Source organism: Rhipicephalus sanguineus, chromosome 5, assembly GCF_013339695.2.
Source record: "Rhipicephalus sanguineus isolate Rsan-2018 chromosome 5, BIME_Rsan_1.4, whole genome shotgun sequence".
NCBI classification, from domain to species: domain Eukaryota; kingdom Metazoa; phylum Arthropoda; class Arachnida; order Ixodida; family Ixodidae; genus Rhipicephalus; species Rhipicephalus sanguineus.
In genome coordinates, this window is record NC_051180.1 from 7,790,206 (window position 1) to 7,808,256 (window position 18,051).

At 47.3% G+C, this 18,051-nt stretch overlaps 1 protein-coding gene across 1 annotated transcript; it reads right to left on the reverse strand.

Moving 5' to 3' along the window:
• Nucleotides 1-5,448: 5,448 nt before the first annotated feature.
• LOC119393164 (carboxypeptidase inhibitor) lies at nt 5,449-10,073 on the reverse strand. Its single transcript, XM_037659988.2, has 3 exons — nt 9,850-10,073; nt 8,086-8,202; nt 5,449-5,698 (listed from the first exon to the last, which is right to left on the reverse strand). Exons 1-3 carry the CDS (start codon nt 9,899-9,901, stop codon nt 5,574-5,576), a joined length of 294 nt encoding a protein of 97 aa, XP_037515916.1. The 5' UTR covers nt 9,902-10,073; the 3' UTR covers nt 5,449-5,573.
• Nucleotides 10,074-18,051: the final 7,978 nt, after the last annotated feature.

Here is an 18,051-nt window from a genome sequence, read left to right on the forward strand (position 1 = left end):
CGCCACGGTGGACCAGTGGCTAAGGTGCTCGGCTGCTGACCCGAAGGTCGCGGGCACGATGTTCCGTTGTCGCGACTTCGATTCCGGCCGCGGCGGTCGCATTTCGCTTGAGGCGAAATGGTAGAGGCCTGTGCGATGTCAGTGCACCAGATGGTCGAAATTTCCGGAGCCCTCCACTACGGCGTCTCTCATAATCATATCGTGGTTTTGGGACGTAAAACACCAGATGTTATTATTAACCCAGTTTGTCGCGGCGGCCTCAACCAATTTGCCACGGTGGCCTTATTTGTGCACGAGCTAAAATATTTTTGAAATTCGTGTTCACCTGTAAACTCATTATCGCTGTTCGCAGAAGCTATAATTCCTATGTATTAAATGCGAAGCATTTCTTAGCGAACCTCTGGCACTTTGAGCGTTTCTATCTACGTATCTATCTATCTATCTATCTATCTATCTAGCCGCCTACGTCTCGGTGCTCTCATGATCGCCTCCCTAACTTGGTGTAGACCAAAATTTGCATGGGAGGGTAAGAGCATTTGACGAATATGATTGCCGGGTCATGACATGAATAACTTTAAAATCCTGTCGCGTACGTCGTCAAACCCTTTCCGTTAGACACGTGTGGCACATACTCGTTTACCACGAGCCGCCGTGTACGGGTATGCGCCACAGGTGATTAACAGTTTATATCTACCCAGGAACGGCGAGAACAGACATTGGTAACTTAAATTCTAGAGCGTTAAGGAAAACTAACATCGGCAGCGTTCACTCAACGAATGGAAAGAATGAAAATTAGGATCCCAGCAGGAATCGAACCCAAGCGTTCTGCGTGGCAATCAGGTATTCTACCACTGAGCAACGTCAGGTCTATAAACTGGTATGGAAAAACAGCCTACGCAGGCGTTATAATATCGGTGCAACGTCAATTGTGGTTGTGCTGCTGGCTATCTAATTTTACAAGAAAGCAATAAACACTACATCATACTCCTACGATGTGTACTCCTACGATGCAGGCGTCATATCCGATAAACGTCTGTAGTTCTAGTGTTGGCTCCGCTTTTATAGCAGCCTAATAAACATTACGTTTGCATTCCTATGATTCAGCAAGCGATAATGAAGCATTGCTCGACTCCCGAGGAATACATTAACGAAAGTTACATATGATATCCACATCACCGCACCGTAAAGTGCACTTCGTCCACAAGAACGACGCAGTGTCCTCTTCATTTCTTACGAGGCTGGGCGATGGCCTCATGCTGACCGAGGATAATGCCAGATTGATTGACAGCCACTTTGTAGACTAGGCTACGTAGGCCACATATGCCCATGTGGTCTACGAATACGACAAACGCCATCCACTGATGTTGGTCTACGTAGCACTATCCAGGCCTACCAGCCTCGACGGCCTATACCTCACCAACGCGATGGGTGGCTTCAGGTTCCGACATATCATCGGCTCTGTTCGGAGACAATTTGCCGACGAAATGACCGAGGCATCCACGAATTCCAACAGCTCTACTATACGACATACTTCACTACACATAGGCCCCTCGTCACCACGATGACGACCGGATCCTATAACAAGTCATGACCAGCTGCTGGTGCTCACTGATCACGGTGATGATGCCCTTGTTCAAGAACTGTCAAGAACTTCTTGCACACATGCACACGGGTTCGTGAAACATGCGTGCGTTGTCGGGACACGTATAAGCACTACATATCAGCTTACCACTTCTGGTCTTGGCAATACCCACGTTGCCATTGGCAGCGTTACCCAACCGTAAACAACTGGTTATATAACACATGTGCGGCTCTCCAATATACATATATATGTGTGGGTATAAAATTTATACAAATCTTTAGCGTCATTTTGTAACGTGTCGCTCAGTAAAAGAAGTTACGCCACAGTCACCTACCCGCCGCATGCTTCGCATAAGATCGACTCCCACGGTACGTGGGATCTGCCGAATTTTTTCCGTCTGTTGGCTACCGCCACTGAATTTCTTGATGTTGTGCATTTACCTTCAAATCAGATTGATATGTGCGGTTACCCTGATAAAAAAGGAACGGCCAGCAGTTGAAGAGTTGTCGCAAATGCACCTTTGTAAGCAACGCGGCCCCCGTTGAAGCGGCTGACCTGAAGCCTCGATACACCCAGCGCAGCCTGTCGGAAAAAACGCGAAGCGCGTCCCCATGTTCGGCGAGGAGGCTGCGCGGCGGAGGCGGAACGTCGGTACACCTAACCTATTCTAACACCGTGCCCTCGACCTTGGTAACGTGTTTCGCGCACTTTTGCAGTTCTTAATGCGTCTGATGGCATCAGCTTTATGCGGCGTTCATTCTTAACTCGATAAAACTATCAAGATGCTTTTCCTACTTTGAGGAATTACAGGAATTGAACTGCCCGGCCATTCCCGGAGTGGAAATGGGCTAAGTTTTTTCATTCCAAGGAATTGAAAGGAATTGGATTTCGGCAAGTCCTTATTCCCTGAACTGGAATGGTATGGATGCTCCCATTCCGCAACACCGCTTCCCACCCACTGCGAAGTGCTCAGCCATAATTCCTCATCGTCATCAGCCACAGCACAAAGTGCACTGCCTTACAAATGTGCAGCGGGTACCACGTTTCTCCAAAAAATGAGGAAAAATTGCATAGTGGTAACTTCGCTACTTGAGAAAAATCACGATGATTTGTGGCGTAGTGGGCACCCCGCATGTGTACTTGTATTAGTTGCCCCAAGAGAATCTACAACGGGCTGTACAAAGTCCGCTCTTCCAGCTTTCTCTATGACTGTGCTGCGCGTTCCGTGCAGGCCTGGCGATCCTTTTATCAGAACAGCGGTCTCAGACATCAGAGAGTACACTCAGTGACGTGCCGCTTCTGAGATCGTGCTCACTCCCTTGACACAAAGCATTGAGCCCACTAACAAAATCTTATTTGTCTTTTGAGAAAATAAATACTATGACTTGGAAATTAATACTACTTTGTGCAAGTTGGTAGGAATTCGTGGTACAGTTATTTCCGCTCCTCTGAAGAACGTGTTTTACCCTTGTCCCACTTTCCAAAGAGGAGGGCAAGTAACTACATCACAAATCCAATGCTTTTTATGATTACGTTAACTTCAAATTTTTGCGTAAAAAAACGTCACGAACCGTTACGGAACATTTTTGTTTAGTTCCGGAACAGAAACGCAGGGGCCAGCAATCCACCTACTACAATCCACTTCCACGAAAAGCATGTCCGTACAGCTTCTCATGGCAAATTACGCGGGTTTCTTCAAGCTTTGTTTGGCGATGGCCCAACCCTCGCCGCAATTTCCACACACACACAAAAAAGAAAAAGCGATTCCACCTGCGCTTTCTTTGTCAATGCCTAGCAGGCCGACAGCAGTCCGACGCTGCCACAAAAGAATTAGTCGGGGCGAGCTCTGGGAAAATGGCACCAACAGGATGAAAAAGTAACGAGTAACGTGACACCATACGTTCCCGAAAAATGCTAACGTAAGTACGTTACCCGTTGCAGTTCCGAGGTTGTAACGAATACGTTACTAACTTACCGAAAAAAGTAACGCGTTACCGGTAACACCGTTACTTAATTGTAACGCGTTACCGCCAACACTGGTTACAATCAATGCGCAGAAAGGCCCATTACTATTCACCAGACTTTCATTTGTCGTAGTGTCGGTGTCTGCATTGTTTCAGCGCAAAATGGACAACTTGCATTGCGATGGATCGCATTTCTGCGATCTGCCGCAGAGTGTACCCTTTCTTGAAGCGATCTTGCCCTCTGTGTTGATTGAAGTCAAGTGCTTCTGTCACCCTATTCGAAACCACTTTCGTGAACATTGTGTATAATACTGAAAGTAAGCTGATGGGTCTATAATACGTCAGATACAAAATCCTTGAACAGAGGGTGTCCCTGGAGCTAAGGAGGAGAAGAAAAAAAAAAAAAAACGGAAGGACAGGGAGGCTAGCCAGTTATCAGACCGGCTGGCTACTCTGTGAAAGGGGAAAGAGGAATCGAAAGATCATAGGAAAGGGATGTTACAAAAAAAGAAAAAGAAAAAAGCGGAACAATAATACGATAAACGACACTGCTTAAAGACTGTCTCTGAGACTAGTCGTGCGCAAAAAGCGCAACGACGCTCTCAAAGCTTTCCGTGCCGAGGACGGTTTCGGCCAGTGTCCTAAGAGCTTTTCCTTGGACAATGGGCGATTGTCAAGTCTGTCTAACACTTTGGACAGTTCTTCTCTTTGTGCACTGAAGCGAGGACACTCACAGCGAAGATGGGCGATTGTCTCCTCGCAGCTACAGTTATGGCATGTCGGGCTGCTGGCTATTCCAATTCGAAATGAGTAGGCCTTCGTGAAGGCCACCTCAAGCCACAGGCGGCACAGGAGCGTCTCCTCGGCTCTAGTTATTCCCGACGGAACACGGAGCTATAGATTCGGGTCCAAGTTGCGAAGACGGGCGTTGGTAAATTCAGTCGAGTTCCACTGTGCCAGTGTCAGTTCACGCGCAAGTGAACGAAGCCTTGTTGCGGCGTCCGTTCTTGACATCGGTATAGCTGCACGATGGAGAGCATCATGGGCAGATCGGGCGGCTTCATCAGCACGGTCATTTCCGTAGATGCCGCAATGGCCCAGTATCCACTGTTAGGTTATGTTGTGTTGTGTGCTGCTTCTCAATAGCCGTCAAGGCAGCGACTGCCTTTCTTCTGGCAATGTGCGCGCTGTGCTCTCCCAGCCATAAAGAGGGCAGTTTAGGCAAAATAGCCGAAAATGAAACTTCAAACAGCTTCAGCGTCCGAAACTTCAGACTTTCTTGTACGTGAAGTCTATGAGGCTTGGAGCGGTGCCCTGAAAACGTTTGAGTTTTCGAGCATGCCCGAAAAAAATCTGCAGCTGTGCCATCCTTATTACTGATGCGTATTTACATAACCCATCCGATATTATACGTAGTTTTCTCACAACAGCCTGCCGTCTCATTACTGTTTTTTTTTTTTCATGCAACCCGTTTATAACAATTCTCGGTTATAACAATAGAATTTTCGTGGTACTTGAGTATTGTTATAAGTGGGTTCAACTGTATCTCTAGACCGAACCACTCTTGACCGACGTAGAAATGCTGCCATGGCTTCCTTATAAACAGTCGAATCGTTCAAGTAATCAGGCGTGACACTGACTGGCTACCTGACATAAAACGCCGTGTTGGTAACCACGTGTTTCCAAAAGCTGAAACTCTGAGCAAGTTTCGATCTGACACGTGGTAGCGTAAAGTTGCTCCTTTCTGTGTCCTCTCCTGTGCCAGCCAGTGCTCAGCAGCAAGACCCGCACAGAGCGTTCTTGACGTCCTACAGTGGCGACTCGTATATGTCGTACGCGGACACTCACACGATGACTTGGTTTATTATTTATGCTCGAGGACAGACCTGAGCTTTCAGCATCTTGGTCGGGTCACAGAGAATTGTTATTTGTCACCTTTATTCGTAACTCTGTGTGATCGCCACGTGATCCGCGACGACATTGTGCGCCGCCCAACAAGAGTCGCCGTACGTGACGACGAAATCCGTTTAGTGGAGCCAGATGCAGCACTTTTGGTCCTTGGGGCAGGACGCCCTTTCACCTTGCAGCTCTTTGCACTGCCGGCCGAGCGGGTTGCACTCGCCTCCCTTGCTTTTGCAGCCAGTCAGTTTCGCTGCACAATAAAAGAAGAAAAAAAAAATACGACGCGCCACCTTCGGTTTCGCACGCATAATTCATACATACATACATACATACATACATACATACATACATACATACATACATACATACATACATACAATATTAATCTTACTCTATTATCGGTGTCATTTCGATCTGTCGGGCACGTTCAGGTACCAGGCAGCTGATTATATAGCCCAGGATGAGAATGATTGAAAAAGAATAAACCTTTTTTATAAAATAATTGTCGGGGTTTTGCGTATAATGTATATGGTCGTGAGAGAAGCCGTAGTTGTGGGCTTCGGAAATTTCGACCACCTGGTGTTAAAGCACACGGGACCCTACAGCATTTCGCCTCCACCGAAATGCGGCCGCCGCGGCCGGGATTCGATCAAGAGACGTTTGAGTCAGCAGTCAAGCACTATAACCACTAGACCACCGAGGCGGTTAAAACGTCTTGTATACGTAAAATGGTATTTAAAGGAAGACGTCCCACAGTAGGTGACTGAACTGCATGGGACCTCCAGTAGCATAACAAATACGCGGAAGTTAACTTAGTTATGGTAGTTGGCGTGACGTATAAAAAGAGATTAACATATGCCTCGAAACGAGTATCGGTATACTGTTTGGGAATCGGTGCATGTTGCTCGGATTGTAGAATCTGCGGCTGTACGCGGTGCGAGCCGTTTCAGTCGACGCTGAGATGCATCCGTCCTCGGTAATGGCAGCAGCCGGTTGCTCCGAGCAGACCGACCTCGAGCGGAACGTCGAAGTAGAGGACGTCTTGGCGATTGTTGTGCCTCTGATGTAATCAACCCGTTGCTTGCTTCAACCCGGCTGAAGGTGCGAATTCATGTGCGCGGCAACTGTTTGAGTTACACGTGAGCCCACTGTTGCACCATGGTTCTTCGTTCTTGTTAGCTTTACACCCACCCTGCGCAATCTTTAATCTACGTGAACCTAAATCATTTTATGCACAATACTCTTACAACGGTAAAAATATTCTGCATTGAATGAGCTAAGGATTACTTAGAAGCATGGTGAAGGTAAAAAACCTCAAGGCACTGCGCCGACCAAAGTGAAAATTAAAACAAAAAGAAAAAGACGTTTCGGCTCCCACACGGGAGCCTTGTTCAGAAGTGAAATAAAAAAAAAAACATGTGTCAAGCAGTTCGCCTTATGTACGCTTGAATACGTCACGCAGGCAGCGCGCATAAACTGGCGGCAGATTACCATCGCTGCTGTTGAGAGTGCGCGGTGTGGTCTGTATCACGAGCGACTCAAGATGAAGACGCCGTGCCAGTCCTTTTTCTCTAGCGACAACACGTACCCCCTCCCAGTCGATTGTGTGTCCACCTAACGCATGCTCAGCCAAAGCGCTGGATTTGACATTTCCTTTCTTCGCGTCATGCTGCTTGAGACGCCGTTCAAAGTCACCAGCTTCTTCAGAAGGTTTTTGAGAGCAGTCTCGGTGCCCAAGTACAACGTCTCACAAGTGCCGGTTTTCCTACGCCTCTTGTCAGCAGTGGCTGAAAGCCTTCTGAAGAAGTTAAAAAAAAAGCTAGGTGTTCAGAAGCCAAATCCCCAGTGAAAGAGACGAGGAACGTGTCCGTCATTCCGTGTTGCCACATGATTTCCCACAACCTGAAAAAAGTGGGTAATCGCGCAGGCGTACAAGTGGTTTTTTCCGCGCCGCAAAAACTGTCTGGGATATGCAAGGCAGTAAACACTGCTGAACCTGCACCTAGGTGCACGACAAAACACCGTTCACGGTTCGTGGAATGCGTGGATGAAGTGGTATATTCCGTTCTGCCGACCTGTGGGAAGAGATATATATCGGCCAGACGGGCAGGCCTGAATGAGACGCGTGACGAGACTGCTGTCAGGGCATTTGGCAATTCACTGCCGGGATTGTGGCTGTAAACCTATCTTTGAGTAGACTTCTGTTGTGCGCAGATGCTGGGATAAGACAGCACGCGAAATAATTGAGGCTCGGGAAATTGACAAGGCAGGTTCGTTGTGCGTAAGCGCTTCTTCGATCTTATTAACAAAAAAAGAACTTGAATGTTTGTCATCACGTTGGGGGTGAATTTTATGTTCTGGAGAGGATGGCGCAGTGGCGCACGGGTTTGTGGTAAGGGCTTCATATGTTTTCTTAATCTGTTATTTTGAAAGATATCTTGTCTGATTTTGATCGTATTTCATAAATAGGCAAGCTCACCCAAGAATAACCCGTTAGTTGAAGTCAGCACTCTGTCCCGTGTCTTCCTTGTGTTAATCGTCTGGTTTGTGCTGTTTTTTTTTACCCATGAACTATGCATCACCAACTAGCCTGCCAGGAAATGTTATTGAAGCTAATACTCGAGAACGTAGACTTACATAAGTCACAGCAGACGGTCGAGCATCCGCCGTAGCTCAAACGAGCCTCCTGCGGACAGTCAGATGGCGGAAGACAGCCGAAGCCCTTGGAGACGCACTCGTTGGCCTGGCTGGATGCTTCATGCGAGTAGAGAGGTATCAGAAGTGAAGAGAGGTATCAGAAACACCACGGGTATTAGGTATTGCTCTTAATTACACACTGTTGCTCTCACTGTAAGTTCGTAATGTGGCCTCGATGACCGCGAATCGAACTTCCGGCCTTGTCTTAAGAAAGTCATAGTAGCTCAGCTTTACGGCTGATATGAGAAAACATGCCAAGTAACGAGGAGATCATGGTCTCCTGAACTCGAAAGTCGTGTGCCGGCAATGAGGAAAGACACGGCTCCCCTTTTCTTTCGCGCACGCTTTCTGGTGTTTCTGGCTCGACGCCGAAGACCATGGCAAAAAGCAAAAAAAGAAAGGAAGAACCAGGCCACACGCTCGGTTCGCCAGCGAAACGAACCTGCAACTTGCAAAACATAGTATAGCTGTAGTCGTCTTCAAAAGCTCTTCATTTATTTACTTCTTAGATGTCAAGGCCAGCATTGCGACTTCGAGGTCAACAGGCAGTAGCATAAGACACGCACAACGAAAGCGCAAGTCGTTAAGCAACTATCGGATAATAGTAAAACATGTTGGATTCATGTTGATGAAAAGGTAAGGACGCAACCCAAGGTAAAGGAAAAAAAATAGGAGGACATGAAAGGGCATCACTTGCAACTGAATTTATTTGAAGATAGGCTCCTTTTTACATACATTGCAGACAGATGCGCAGTTTCATTTGCGCATAAGAATGATCTACAATCACATCTTTATGAATACACGCTTTCGAAAAATTGCGCTTCTGCTCTACGCAGGGTAACAGACGTATCACTGATGCAAACATCTCGTTTCGCGTTGACAAAGTTCGACTAATCCATGAAAGGACAACTAGGAAGCTGGTCAGAGATGAAGTGACAAACACGCGATACATTTAGCGTCAAGGAGCACAACAAACTACTAACGGTGAGGTTGAGTGGAGGAGCCGAATGGGATCTTGGCGAACGCAGAATCCATGCACCCGATGAATATGTTTAGTACGCTACTCAACTACGTTCGAACAAGGGTTTCAATGCAGACTGATTGGTATTTCGTGGTAAATTTCGGCTGCAGCTCCAAATGAGAAGGTTATAAAATAAGAAAGACGGGTCGGAGGCAACTACGCCGTATTTGGCGCTGAGGGCGAATATAAATCTACGAAAAGCGCCACGCAGATGGTCTATCTCACTTGAGAATAATACGTCGTGAGCAAGATGGCGAACAAAATGCATCAGCAAACCCTCGATCGACTTCTTCTCAAGTGAGATAAACTATCTGGGTGATCAGTGTGGCGTCCGATCGTGTATCATATCGGTTCTCTTAAGTGGCGGCTGTGTTGGTACCACGTGGTGCTTCTCGTTGCTTTATATTTTGCCTTCAACGTCAAATAACAGTCATAAGAATTGTTGGGGTTTGAAGTCCCAAGACAACGATATGGCTATGAGAGACGCCGCAACGCAGGGCTCCGGAAACTTGGACGGCTCTTTAACGTGCACCTAAATCTAAGCACCCAAATAAAGCGTAGTTGCTAGTGCACCTCTTTCTTATTTCATAACGTTGTTACTTGCCGCTACAACGAAACATTGAAATGGTTCGAGTGTGCCAAGCTTGTAGGACGATTCAAAGGCGACCACCGTGGCGACTCACCTAGTACCAGGGCAAAGAAGACGACGGCGAAGACTGGGAGTGTTGCTGCCATGGCTGCGAGGCGACGTTGTTGCTGGAACGTCGGCTGACTCGGAGTGGCTGCTTTTCAATGCTTGTCACGACTGCGAGCGGCGCGTTTTTCTTCCCCCTTTCAACGGGATGTGCAGACCACGTGCTTGAGAGGGGCGATCGAAAGTTGTTTTGTTTCCGCGCGCTTGGCGGGAAAGGAAAAATCGCGCAACTGTCCTAGCCCCCTTTTCACTGTATCTTTTTTTTATTTCCTTCCGGCGTTGCGGAGGACAGCTGGTTTCGTGATGCACAAGCATGCCCTTGTGCAATTACGAGCTGGGTGTTGCACGCAGCGGATGCAAGTGAACCGTGACGAGCGGCCGCTTGGAAATGAAAACTAAGTATATATGTATATATTTAAGGGAACGTTTCGCATATAACACGGACGAGAAGAGCCAAGAAACCGCTGCCATAACAGTCTTGCACGCATAGTGGCAACGGCGTTTTGTAATAACATCAAGTATCGTAAGACGGGAGGAAGCACGTGTTGGTGCGGCGCTCTTTTTGCTATTCAACCATGACATAGTGCAGGCAGGCTTATGCAGGAGACAAGAGTTGTTATGGGAGCTGGAAGGAAGCTGCGTGCTCGTCGTGGTGCTTTGATCGAGGCCGCTGAGTGTGTGACCCTCGAGAAAAGCCGTACGAACAGCCGGAAAACAGCTCGTTACTACCAACAATTGTTCGTCACGCCTTTCGAGCGCTGTCCTTAGCACTGTTTCTCTCGCTGTTTTAGTCGCAAACCAGCAGGGAATCGATAATCGCAGATTGCCTGGACGCTGATTGGGTTACGGCAGCTGCAGTCTAAGCTTGGTTTGCTTACGGCCGGGCTAAAACACAATAAGTAAACTGTTTTGTCGCACGTATTACAGCATACCGACAGAGGAGAGGACAGGACACCAGCCAGTTTCTCTTGAAACAACTAAATGAACTTCGAGCGGTTCTATCTATCTATCTATCTATAGATAGATAGATAGATAGATAGATAGATAGATAGATAGATAGATAGATAGATAGATAGATAGATAGATAGATAGATAGATAGATAGATAGATAGATAGATAGATAGATAGATAGATAGATAGATAGATAGATAGATAGATAGATAGATAGATAGATAGATAGATAGATAGATAGATAGATAGATAGATAGATAGATAGATAGATAGATAGATAGATAGATAGATAGATAGATAGATAGATAGATATTTGTATTTCCCGATGAAAAAAAAGCCTTTGTTTCTTCAATGGTAATTTGGTCACCGCCCTAAAACAACATTGAGGTTTTGCTAAACGCTGGTGTTCAGCCGCAATAGCTGCAACGTGAAGCCACAGGCAAATCGGGACACCTGTTATCGCGCATTATTCTCTTGGAATAACAGAGAGCTGGGCTAGTTCGTAAGTATTCATTCCAAAAAGTTATTTCGACACAGCCCCCGTGCAAACACGGACACAAGAAATAAGTCAGGACACCACAAACGCCTGAATACTTACCAACTATAGCGCAATGGCGTTTGTAGTGTCCTGACTTCTTTCTTGTGTCCGTGTTTGCACGCCTTGTCTTCTTAGAATGATTGTTCTCTTGCGTTGACACATCTTCCTGTTTGACCGATGAGCTGTTTATTTGGCGAAAAGGAAACACACACTTCAGAATTGTGGCTATTTGGGATTGTTCGGCATCAGTAACGATTCGTAGCGCAAACGGCATGGCACAAAAGAAGACACAAGTGCTAGTTTGTAGTATCGTGTCTTCTTCTGTGTACGTGTTCTTTGCGCTACAAATTGTTACTGAATCATGTACACTGCCATAACGGCACACGGAACACATTGCCTAGCGTGACGTATACATGAATATAGGCCCTCTGTTAACACCCGAATTGGATACGCGCCGCGTGTGAACCAACGAGGAGATGTGATCTACCCTGTGGCTTGAGAAATACGACGCGTTCACACATATCTCTACGCTCGTACATATCGCGCCTGCGTTTTTTAGACCGTTGGCCATTTTGAGCACGTGCGGAACAACTATGAACCTTTCCTTAAATTGATAAGTCATTACAGAAAGCTGTCTATTTATTTTGCCTGTGTGATGAGCTGCCTTTCCCATGTGGTATTGCGTTTTTTTCCCATAGTTTTTGTGAGGATGTTTTATCAGTATCTATACTGAGTGGTTCCATTTAAAATTTCTGAGCCGACACAGCCCTCGAGTCATTCGTCTCCGTTCTTGTGCATCCAACCAGCCTAGACACAGTTCTCGTTGTGTTTCATTGAATGACAAGTGAACTTGATCCCAAATAATTTTTAGGCCTTGCTTGAATTCTTAGGTCGACTGGCAGAGCTTCGCAGAATTCTGTTTGGAAACAGGGAGAAAGTCAGACGATGAATTTGCGTCTCAACACTTTGCCGACCAGCAAGACCTACACAAGGCACCTTTTCGCAGCAGTCTCACCACTTCGCGATAGCTGAGTTAGTGGCAAAGCTCCTCAATGATAGCGCTCTGTTCTTCCTAATTCTGGGGTTATACGTACCACGATACGGATGTGAGGAACGCCGTAGTGGCGGACATGATTTCGTCTAGGTCGGGTTCGAGGCACACGGGCCATTTCGGCCCCGTTCGAAATGGGGCCGTGGTGGCCGGGTATTGAACGCGCGCTGTTGGGCTGCACATCAACCGCTGAGGGAGAGACAACTTTATTGCGAGTAAGGGTGTTTGGCTGCTGTGAGTGGAGCCCCTATTCCGGGGCCCTACTGGCTAGTGCGGCTCGCCGGGCTTGGTCGCCACTCGCTTTCCCTGACAGCCGCTGAGCTATGCCACGTCGGGTGCGGTGCCTACGGCTTGCTGTACTTCACGTGCCAGTCCCCCGATTTCTTCATTTGACAGGGCTTCAGTTGAAGCAGACGCTGTGAACAGCTCAGTCAAATCCAGCAGTCGTGCGTGGCAAGGAGCGTTTACAAGCGGAGCGCGAAGTTGCCACTGTCTCAAGCGATACAGAAGCCCGTCCTCACTCTCTTACTCTCTTCGGCGAGCGGGGCACCATCTATATGTCGTCGTGCAGCAGATTTATGCTATTGGCCGAGAGCTGGCATAAAGCAAGAGCGCCGTCTGGAATTAAATGCGCTTCTTGCCGCCACGAGGTGCCGCCGTACCGGCGCCGCTAGAGTGCCTCGATGCGCGCGCCCCCGCTTAGAGTGGTGTCAGTTTTTGAAAGGGCAGGTGCCGCCTCCTCGGCCTTGGCGGCAGCGCGGCCGCCATTTTGAATCCCCCGCCCGGTCACTTGTGCGTGGCGCGCGTGCTGTTTTTAGGTCGGTGGTCGTTTCCCTCCAGTTTTATGCGCTCGCTACCGTCACCATGGCCGGGTGTTGCGTGCCGCAGTGCACCAATTATTCTAGGAACGTTGGAAGCTGTATCGTTTTAGAAGATACGAGGTTTCTTTGGACCATAAAAATCAAACGTGACAAGCGGCATCCGAAGAACACATTATGCACTTGCAGCGTAAGTTTCCGGCCGGTATTTCGAATACACATGCAAGGATAACTTCTGCCGGTGTTAACCTTGGGTAATAAATGGGCACACTGATATCAGCTACATGCTTAAAATGCTTTGGTTCACGTGTGCATGAATCCTGCATTTTACTTCGCAAACATTATTTACTGCACTTGGTTGGTCCTGTATCTGCCTTCGATTTTTGCTTTCGCTATTTTTGTGATTTGAAATTTATCATGGAATATATTATGCGTGTTTGTCTGCAGATCAGATCCTTCTTTTTTTCCTAATAATAATTATTTCTGAGAACCCCGATATGATTATGAGAGGCGCCGTGTGTAGTGGAAGGCTCCCGCAATTTTGAGCATCTGTTGTTCTTTAACGTACGCCTAAATCTAAGTACGCGGGCCTCTGTCATTTCACCTCCATCGAAATGGGGCCGCTGCGGCCGGGATTCGATCCCGCAACCTGCGGGTCACCAGTCAAGCACCATAACTAAAACCACGGCGGGTTCTTGTTTTTTATATTCCTTTCCGTGTTTCAAGTACGCCTTCTGTGCTGATCTGATGCGCATGTATGTATGTGTGTAGGTACATGTTTTTTATCCTTCCCTGTTTCTGTGTTTCAAGGTAACATTTTCGTGCTGTCTTAAATAATTACGCAGTTCCTGTTTTTCTAATCATGTACGATCACTGTCAAGCGACTAGTGGCAGTTGTGTTTTATTGTGTAATTTGTGTTTTATTTGTGTAATTGCGTCTGTCAGCGCAGCATTAATGCGCACAAATAATTGGCCTGTACACTGGATAACGCGCGCGCGCGCGCACGCACACACACACACACACACACACACACACACACACACACACACACACACACACACACACACACACACACACACACACACACACACACACACACACACACACACACATTCAGTATTTTATTTCTTTGAGCAAGCATAATTTATTTATTTATTAGTGATGTAAGCCCTGAAGGCTCATACAGGAATGCGCATACAAACAGTTCTCGCGAAGCGTCTCTACAAAGAAGACGCATGAAAACAACAAGAAGACGGGGAAGCATTGTGTACAAAAGACACGCTATTTCAGTAAAAAAATACAAGAAACAAAGTCAAGTTGTACAATGAGTACGTCATGGAAAACCAGTTAATGAAATAAAAACTCATAGGGTCCTTTATGCATTCGCTTAAGACGACTCGAAGGCGAAAGCCATCTTGTTGTTCTTCTCAGTTTTTTGCGCACCTAGCGCGGTTTTACATTGCCTCCAAGATCGGAGGCACCTCACCTGGTTTTGCACTGCCTCTGTGATCTGCCCACTTTTGAACAAGCTACGATGTCATGTGATAACGGCATCATATGGCGTCACGCCAAAATTTGTGAAGTCATGATGACGTCATATGGTGACGTCATCACGTGACGATGATTTTCTGCATCCCTCGTCCCCGACGTCGCGGTACGCTGACGCCGTAGACGCGGGACAACGCCGACGGTCAAATTTCGCGTTTGATGAGGCATTTAAGGCTTTCGCCTTAATAAATACGTCCGCCACGGTGGTATAGTGGTGACGGAGCTCGGCTGCTGACCCGAAAGTAACGGGTTCGATCCCGGCCGCGGCAGTCGCATTTAGGTGAACGCGAAATGCTAGAGGCCCGTGTACTGTGCGATGTCAGTGAAGGTTACAGAACACCAGATGGTCAAAATTCATGGAGCCCTTCACTACGGCGTGCCTCATAAGCATATCATGGTTCTGGCAAGTAAAACTCCAGATACTATTATTAATAAAAGAGACAAATAAACGACGCCGTGCATCTGCCGCACAAAGTGTGAAACAGTATTGGAAACACTCAATGATATGTGCATGCAATTGGGCATGCGAGAAAACCTGCAGATACAGAAAAAGAAACTGCAGATACAAAAAGAAGAAGGAAAAACGCACTGATACTGCGCGCATGCAAAGTTTTACGGCATACTACTCAACAACGTATTCCTCATTTTGATAAGGACTCAAGGTGCAACTCGAGTGCCGATACAGTAGCGGCTACAGATTGTTAACAAGAAATGTCAGCAGTAATAATGATAAAGAAGCCTTCGTTTCATTTTAGCAGGATATTCGCACCATACTGCCCCTTGGCCATTTACTCTGTGTACAATATGTATGATGCCATTTATAATAAACGAGTAAATTGTTTGCAAACTTAGCAAAATGAGCCAGCTTAATCGCGCTTAGGTAGCTTCGCAACACTAAATTGTGTGTGTTCAGATACATATACTGCTGCTGCTGACATGTATACAAATACTTTAAACGATTGTTTGTGTATTTGGAATGCAGAGCTTACGAGAAAATTAAGTAAGGCTTTATACTTTGTCATTTCCGGCGTAAGAAAGGGGATTCGTTTTCAACATAACAGAGTATCTACGTCTACCTCTAGCGCATAACACATGCACAGGCCGTCAGCTTACATGAATTACATGCTTCCTTAATAAACATTTAGGCAACAACAGCAATAAAAGCTGCCCAAGCTTCAAAAAACAAAAGAAAAAGAGAAAGCTTACTAGCGTGCACTTATTTCCGGACGTATCCGCGCACCGCAAGCGCTTTGTGTAGCGCGTTTCGCATGCTGCCGAACTGCGGCGGGATTCGCAATGGCGGCCGCCGTAGCAGACGACGCGGCTGTCCTCACCCTCAGCGGAGCGCGCGGGCATCAAGGCACCCTAGGCGCCGCGCTCTGTAGCGGGCTAAAATTGCACAGTAAGAACACTAGCGCGCGCCAGAATCCCAACGGGAGAGAGCGATAGCGTTTAACGACGCACGCTCGAGCTCATGACGCACGCTGACGTAGCTTCTATCCTCCGAGTCATCTCTCCCTGTGAAGCTTCCAGCGCGCTCTTCCGGACGAAGGAAGAGAAAGCGCGTAAAGCGTCCGACAAATACTCCGCCCTTTCTTGACGGGTTCGAGAAATTTCTTTGCGGCGATCGATTCGTGAGGCAATGAACTCCGATACTGAAGTTGTTTGATAACTGCTTGGAAAAGTGGTTCAGAACCCCTTTATCACTGAAGCCTAACAAACTAGCCCAAGCTTCTCTACGTCATTGCTTAGCGATGGTGCGTCGTCTGAGAGACAGAGAGAAAAAAAGAACGCGTCATAAAAAATAACGCCTTCTAAGAGAATTAAGATTCATTGCCCTTATTTTCACGTGATATTTCAGTATTTTATCCATGTAGAAATAAAGACAGGCATAGGACCAAGAGACTATATAGCGTGAATTAAATGATTAGGTTTCTGGCACAATACCGGTGGCGTGGAAGTTGTCGTGGCGCCTGTTAGATTTTTTTCTTCTAAAGAACCCGCGAAGAAGTGCAGTGAGCCGCAGAAGAGTTAACCAGACCACGGATTAACTCCTCGTGTTCTCGTAACCTTAGAGGTCACGCAAATGTCACAAGAACGTCCGCGAACACATTTGAGGGAATTCGATATAATCTACTATTCTGATGCGTCATACGATGGCGCGTCGTTTGTGACACTCAAAAACGTCGTTGTGTTCGCGGCAATAAAGCTTGCAGCAGAGGAACGCGACGACACTTGGTGCTTCGAGCTCGCGTTCGAGTCCCTGGGATAGCGTTCGGAAAATGAGTCGTCGGCCTAGGGAGCCTACATGACTAGGCTCCCTACGTCGGCCGACGTCTCGGCGACCCTGGCGTCAAGGGTGGTATCGCCCAGAGCACCCGACCCCCACAGCGCAATGGCGAGCACGAGAAGCAACGCGAACGCGCACAGTGTGCAGGAGCAAGCGACCAAGCGCGTATCACGCGGCTTAGCGAGCTCCGGGACGTTCTTCTGGGCGCGCTCGTGCGACCAGGAAACGTGGCGGCGTCTCTTGACGGGGCGGCGCCCTTCGGTGACGAGAATCGGGGGCTTGCGGGTGCGCGCGTTCGGGACGAACGCGCGCAAAGGAGGCACCGTCGGCGTCACTGGTCGCATCACTGTGCGCGTCACCAGGAAGTGGCTTCAGGTTGCCCACGAAGAAGTGCTGATTGTACCGAGGGTACAGGTCCTGCGGGGACAGACACTGGCAAGCTTGTTCCACTCCATCGTCTTCTTCGCACGTTGCCGATATCCGCTGCGAGCAAGATAATCGCAGGATTGTGGATACCATTTGGAGAGCATAAAATGAGCCCGAATAAATGAAACATTATGGCAAAAGTAGGAATAGAGAGATAATAAATGAGATAATAAACGAAGCTTGCTCTTAAGTATTTGTAGTCATCATTGTTAGGGCAGTCACAGTATTGACTAGCTGGGTACGGTTTCGGGCGAGGGTGCGCTAATATTGAAGAATTTCCAATACCGAATCGAATAATGTTCTATTCGATTCACTACTCGAATCGAAGAAAAACTTAATATATTTCGAATATTCAGCACCGACGAGAACACCCCGAAGACACGGTAAAACAGCGAAGGGCCGTTTTTTTTCTTTTTTTAATAGGGACTTTTAGCTTGTATGTATACTTTTTAGCGTTACCGGGTTACCGGAATACCGGATTGCGTTTACCGTGTTACCGGAACGCATGTTTCAGAAATGTTTTAGCTCGCCATACGCAAACGTTCACGTACGTACGTAAACGTGTACC

What these genes read in the sequence shown, in the direction of transcription:
- LOC119393164 (XM_037659988.2), bottom strand. Translation starts at nt 9,901, where the DNA reads ATGGCAGCAACACTCCCAGTCTTCGCCGTCGTCTTCTTTGCCCTGGTA. An exon ending in CTTCTTTGCCCTGGTACTAG is followed by an intron (nt 8,203 to 9,849) that starts GTGAGTCGCCAC and finishes ACTCGCATGAAG; the next exon opens with CATCCAGCCAGGCCAACGAG. An exon ending in GACCGTCTGCTGTGACTTAT is followed by an intron (nt 5,699 to 8,085) that starts GTAAGTCTACGT and finishes TTTATTGTGCAG; the next exon opens with CGAAACTGACTGGCTGCAAA.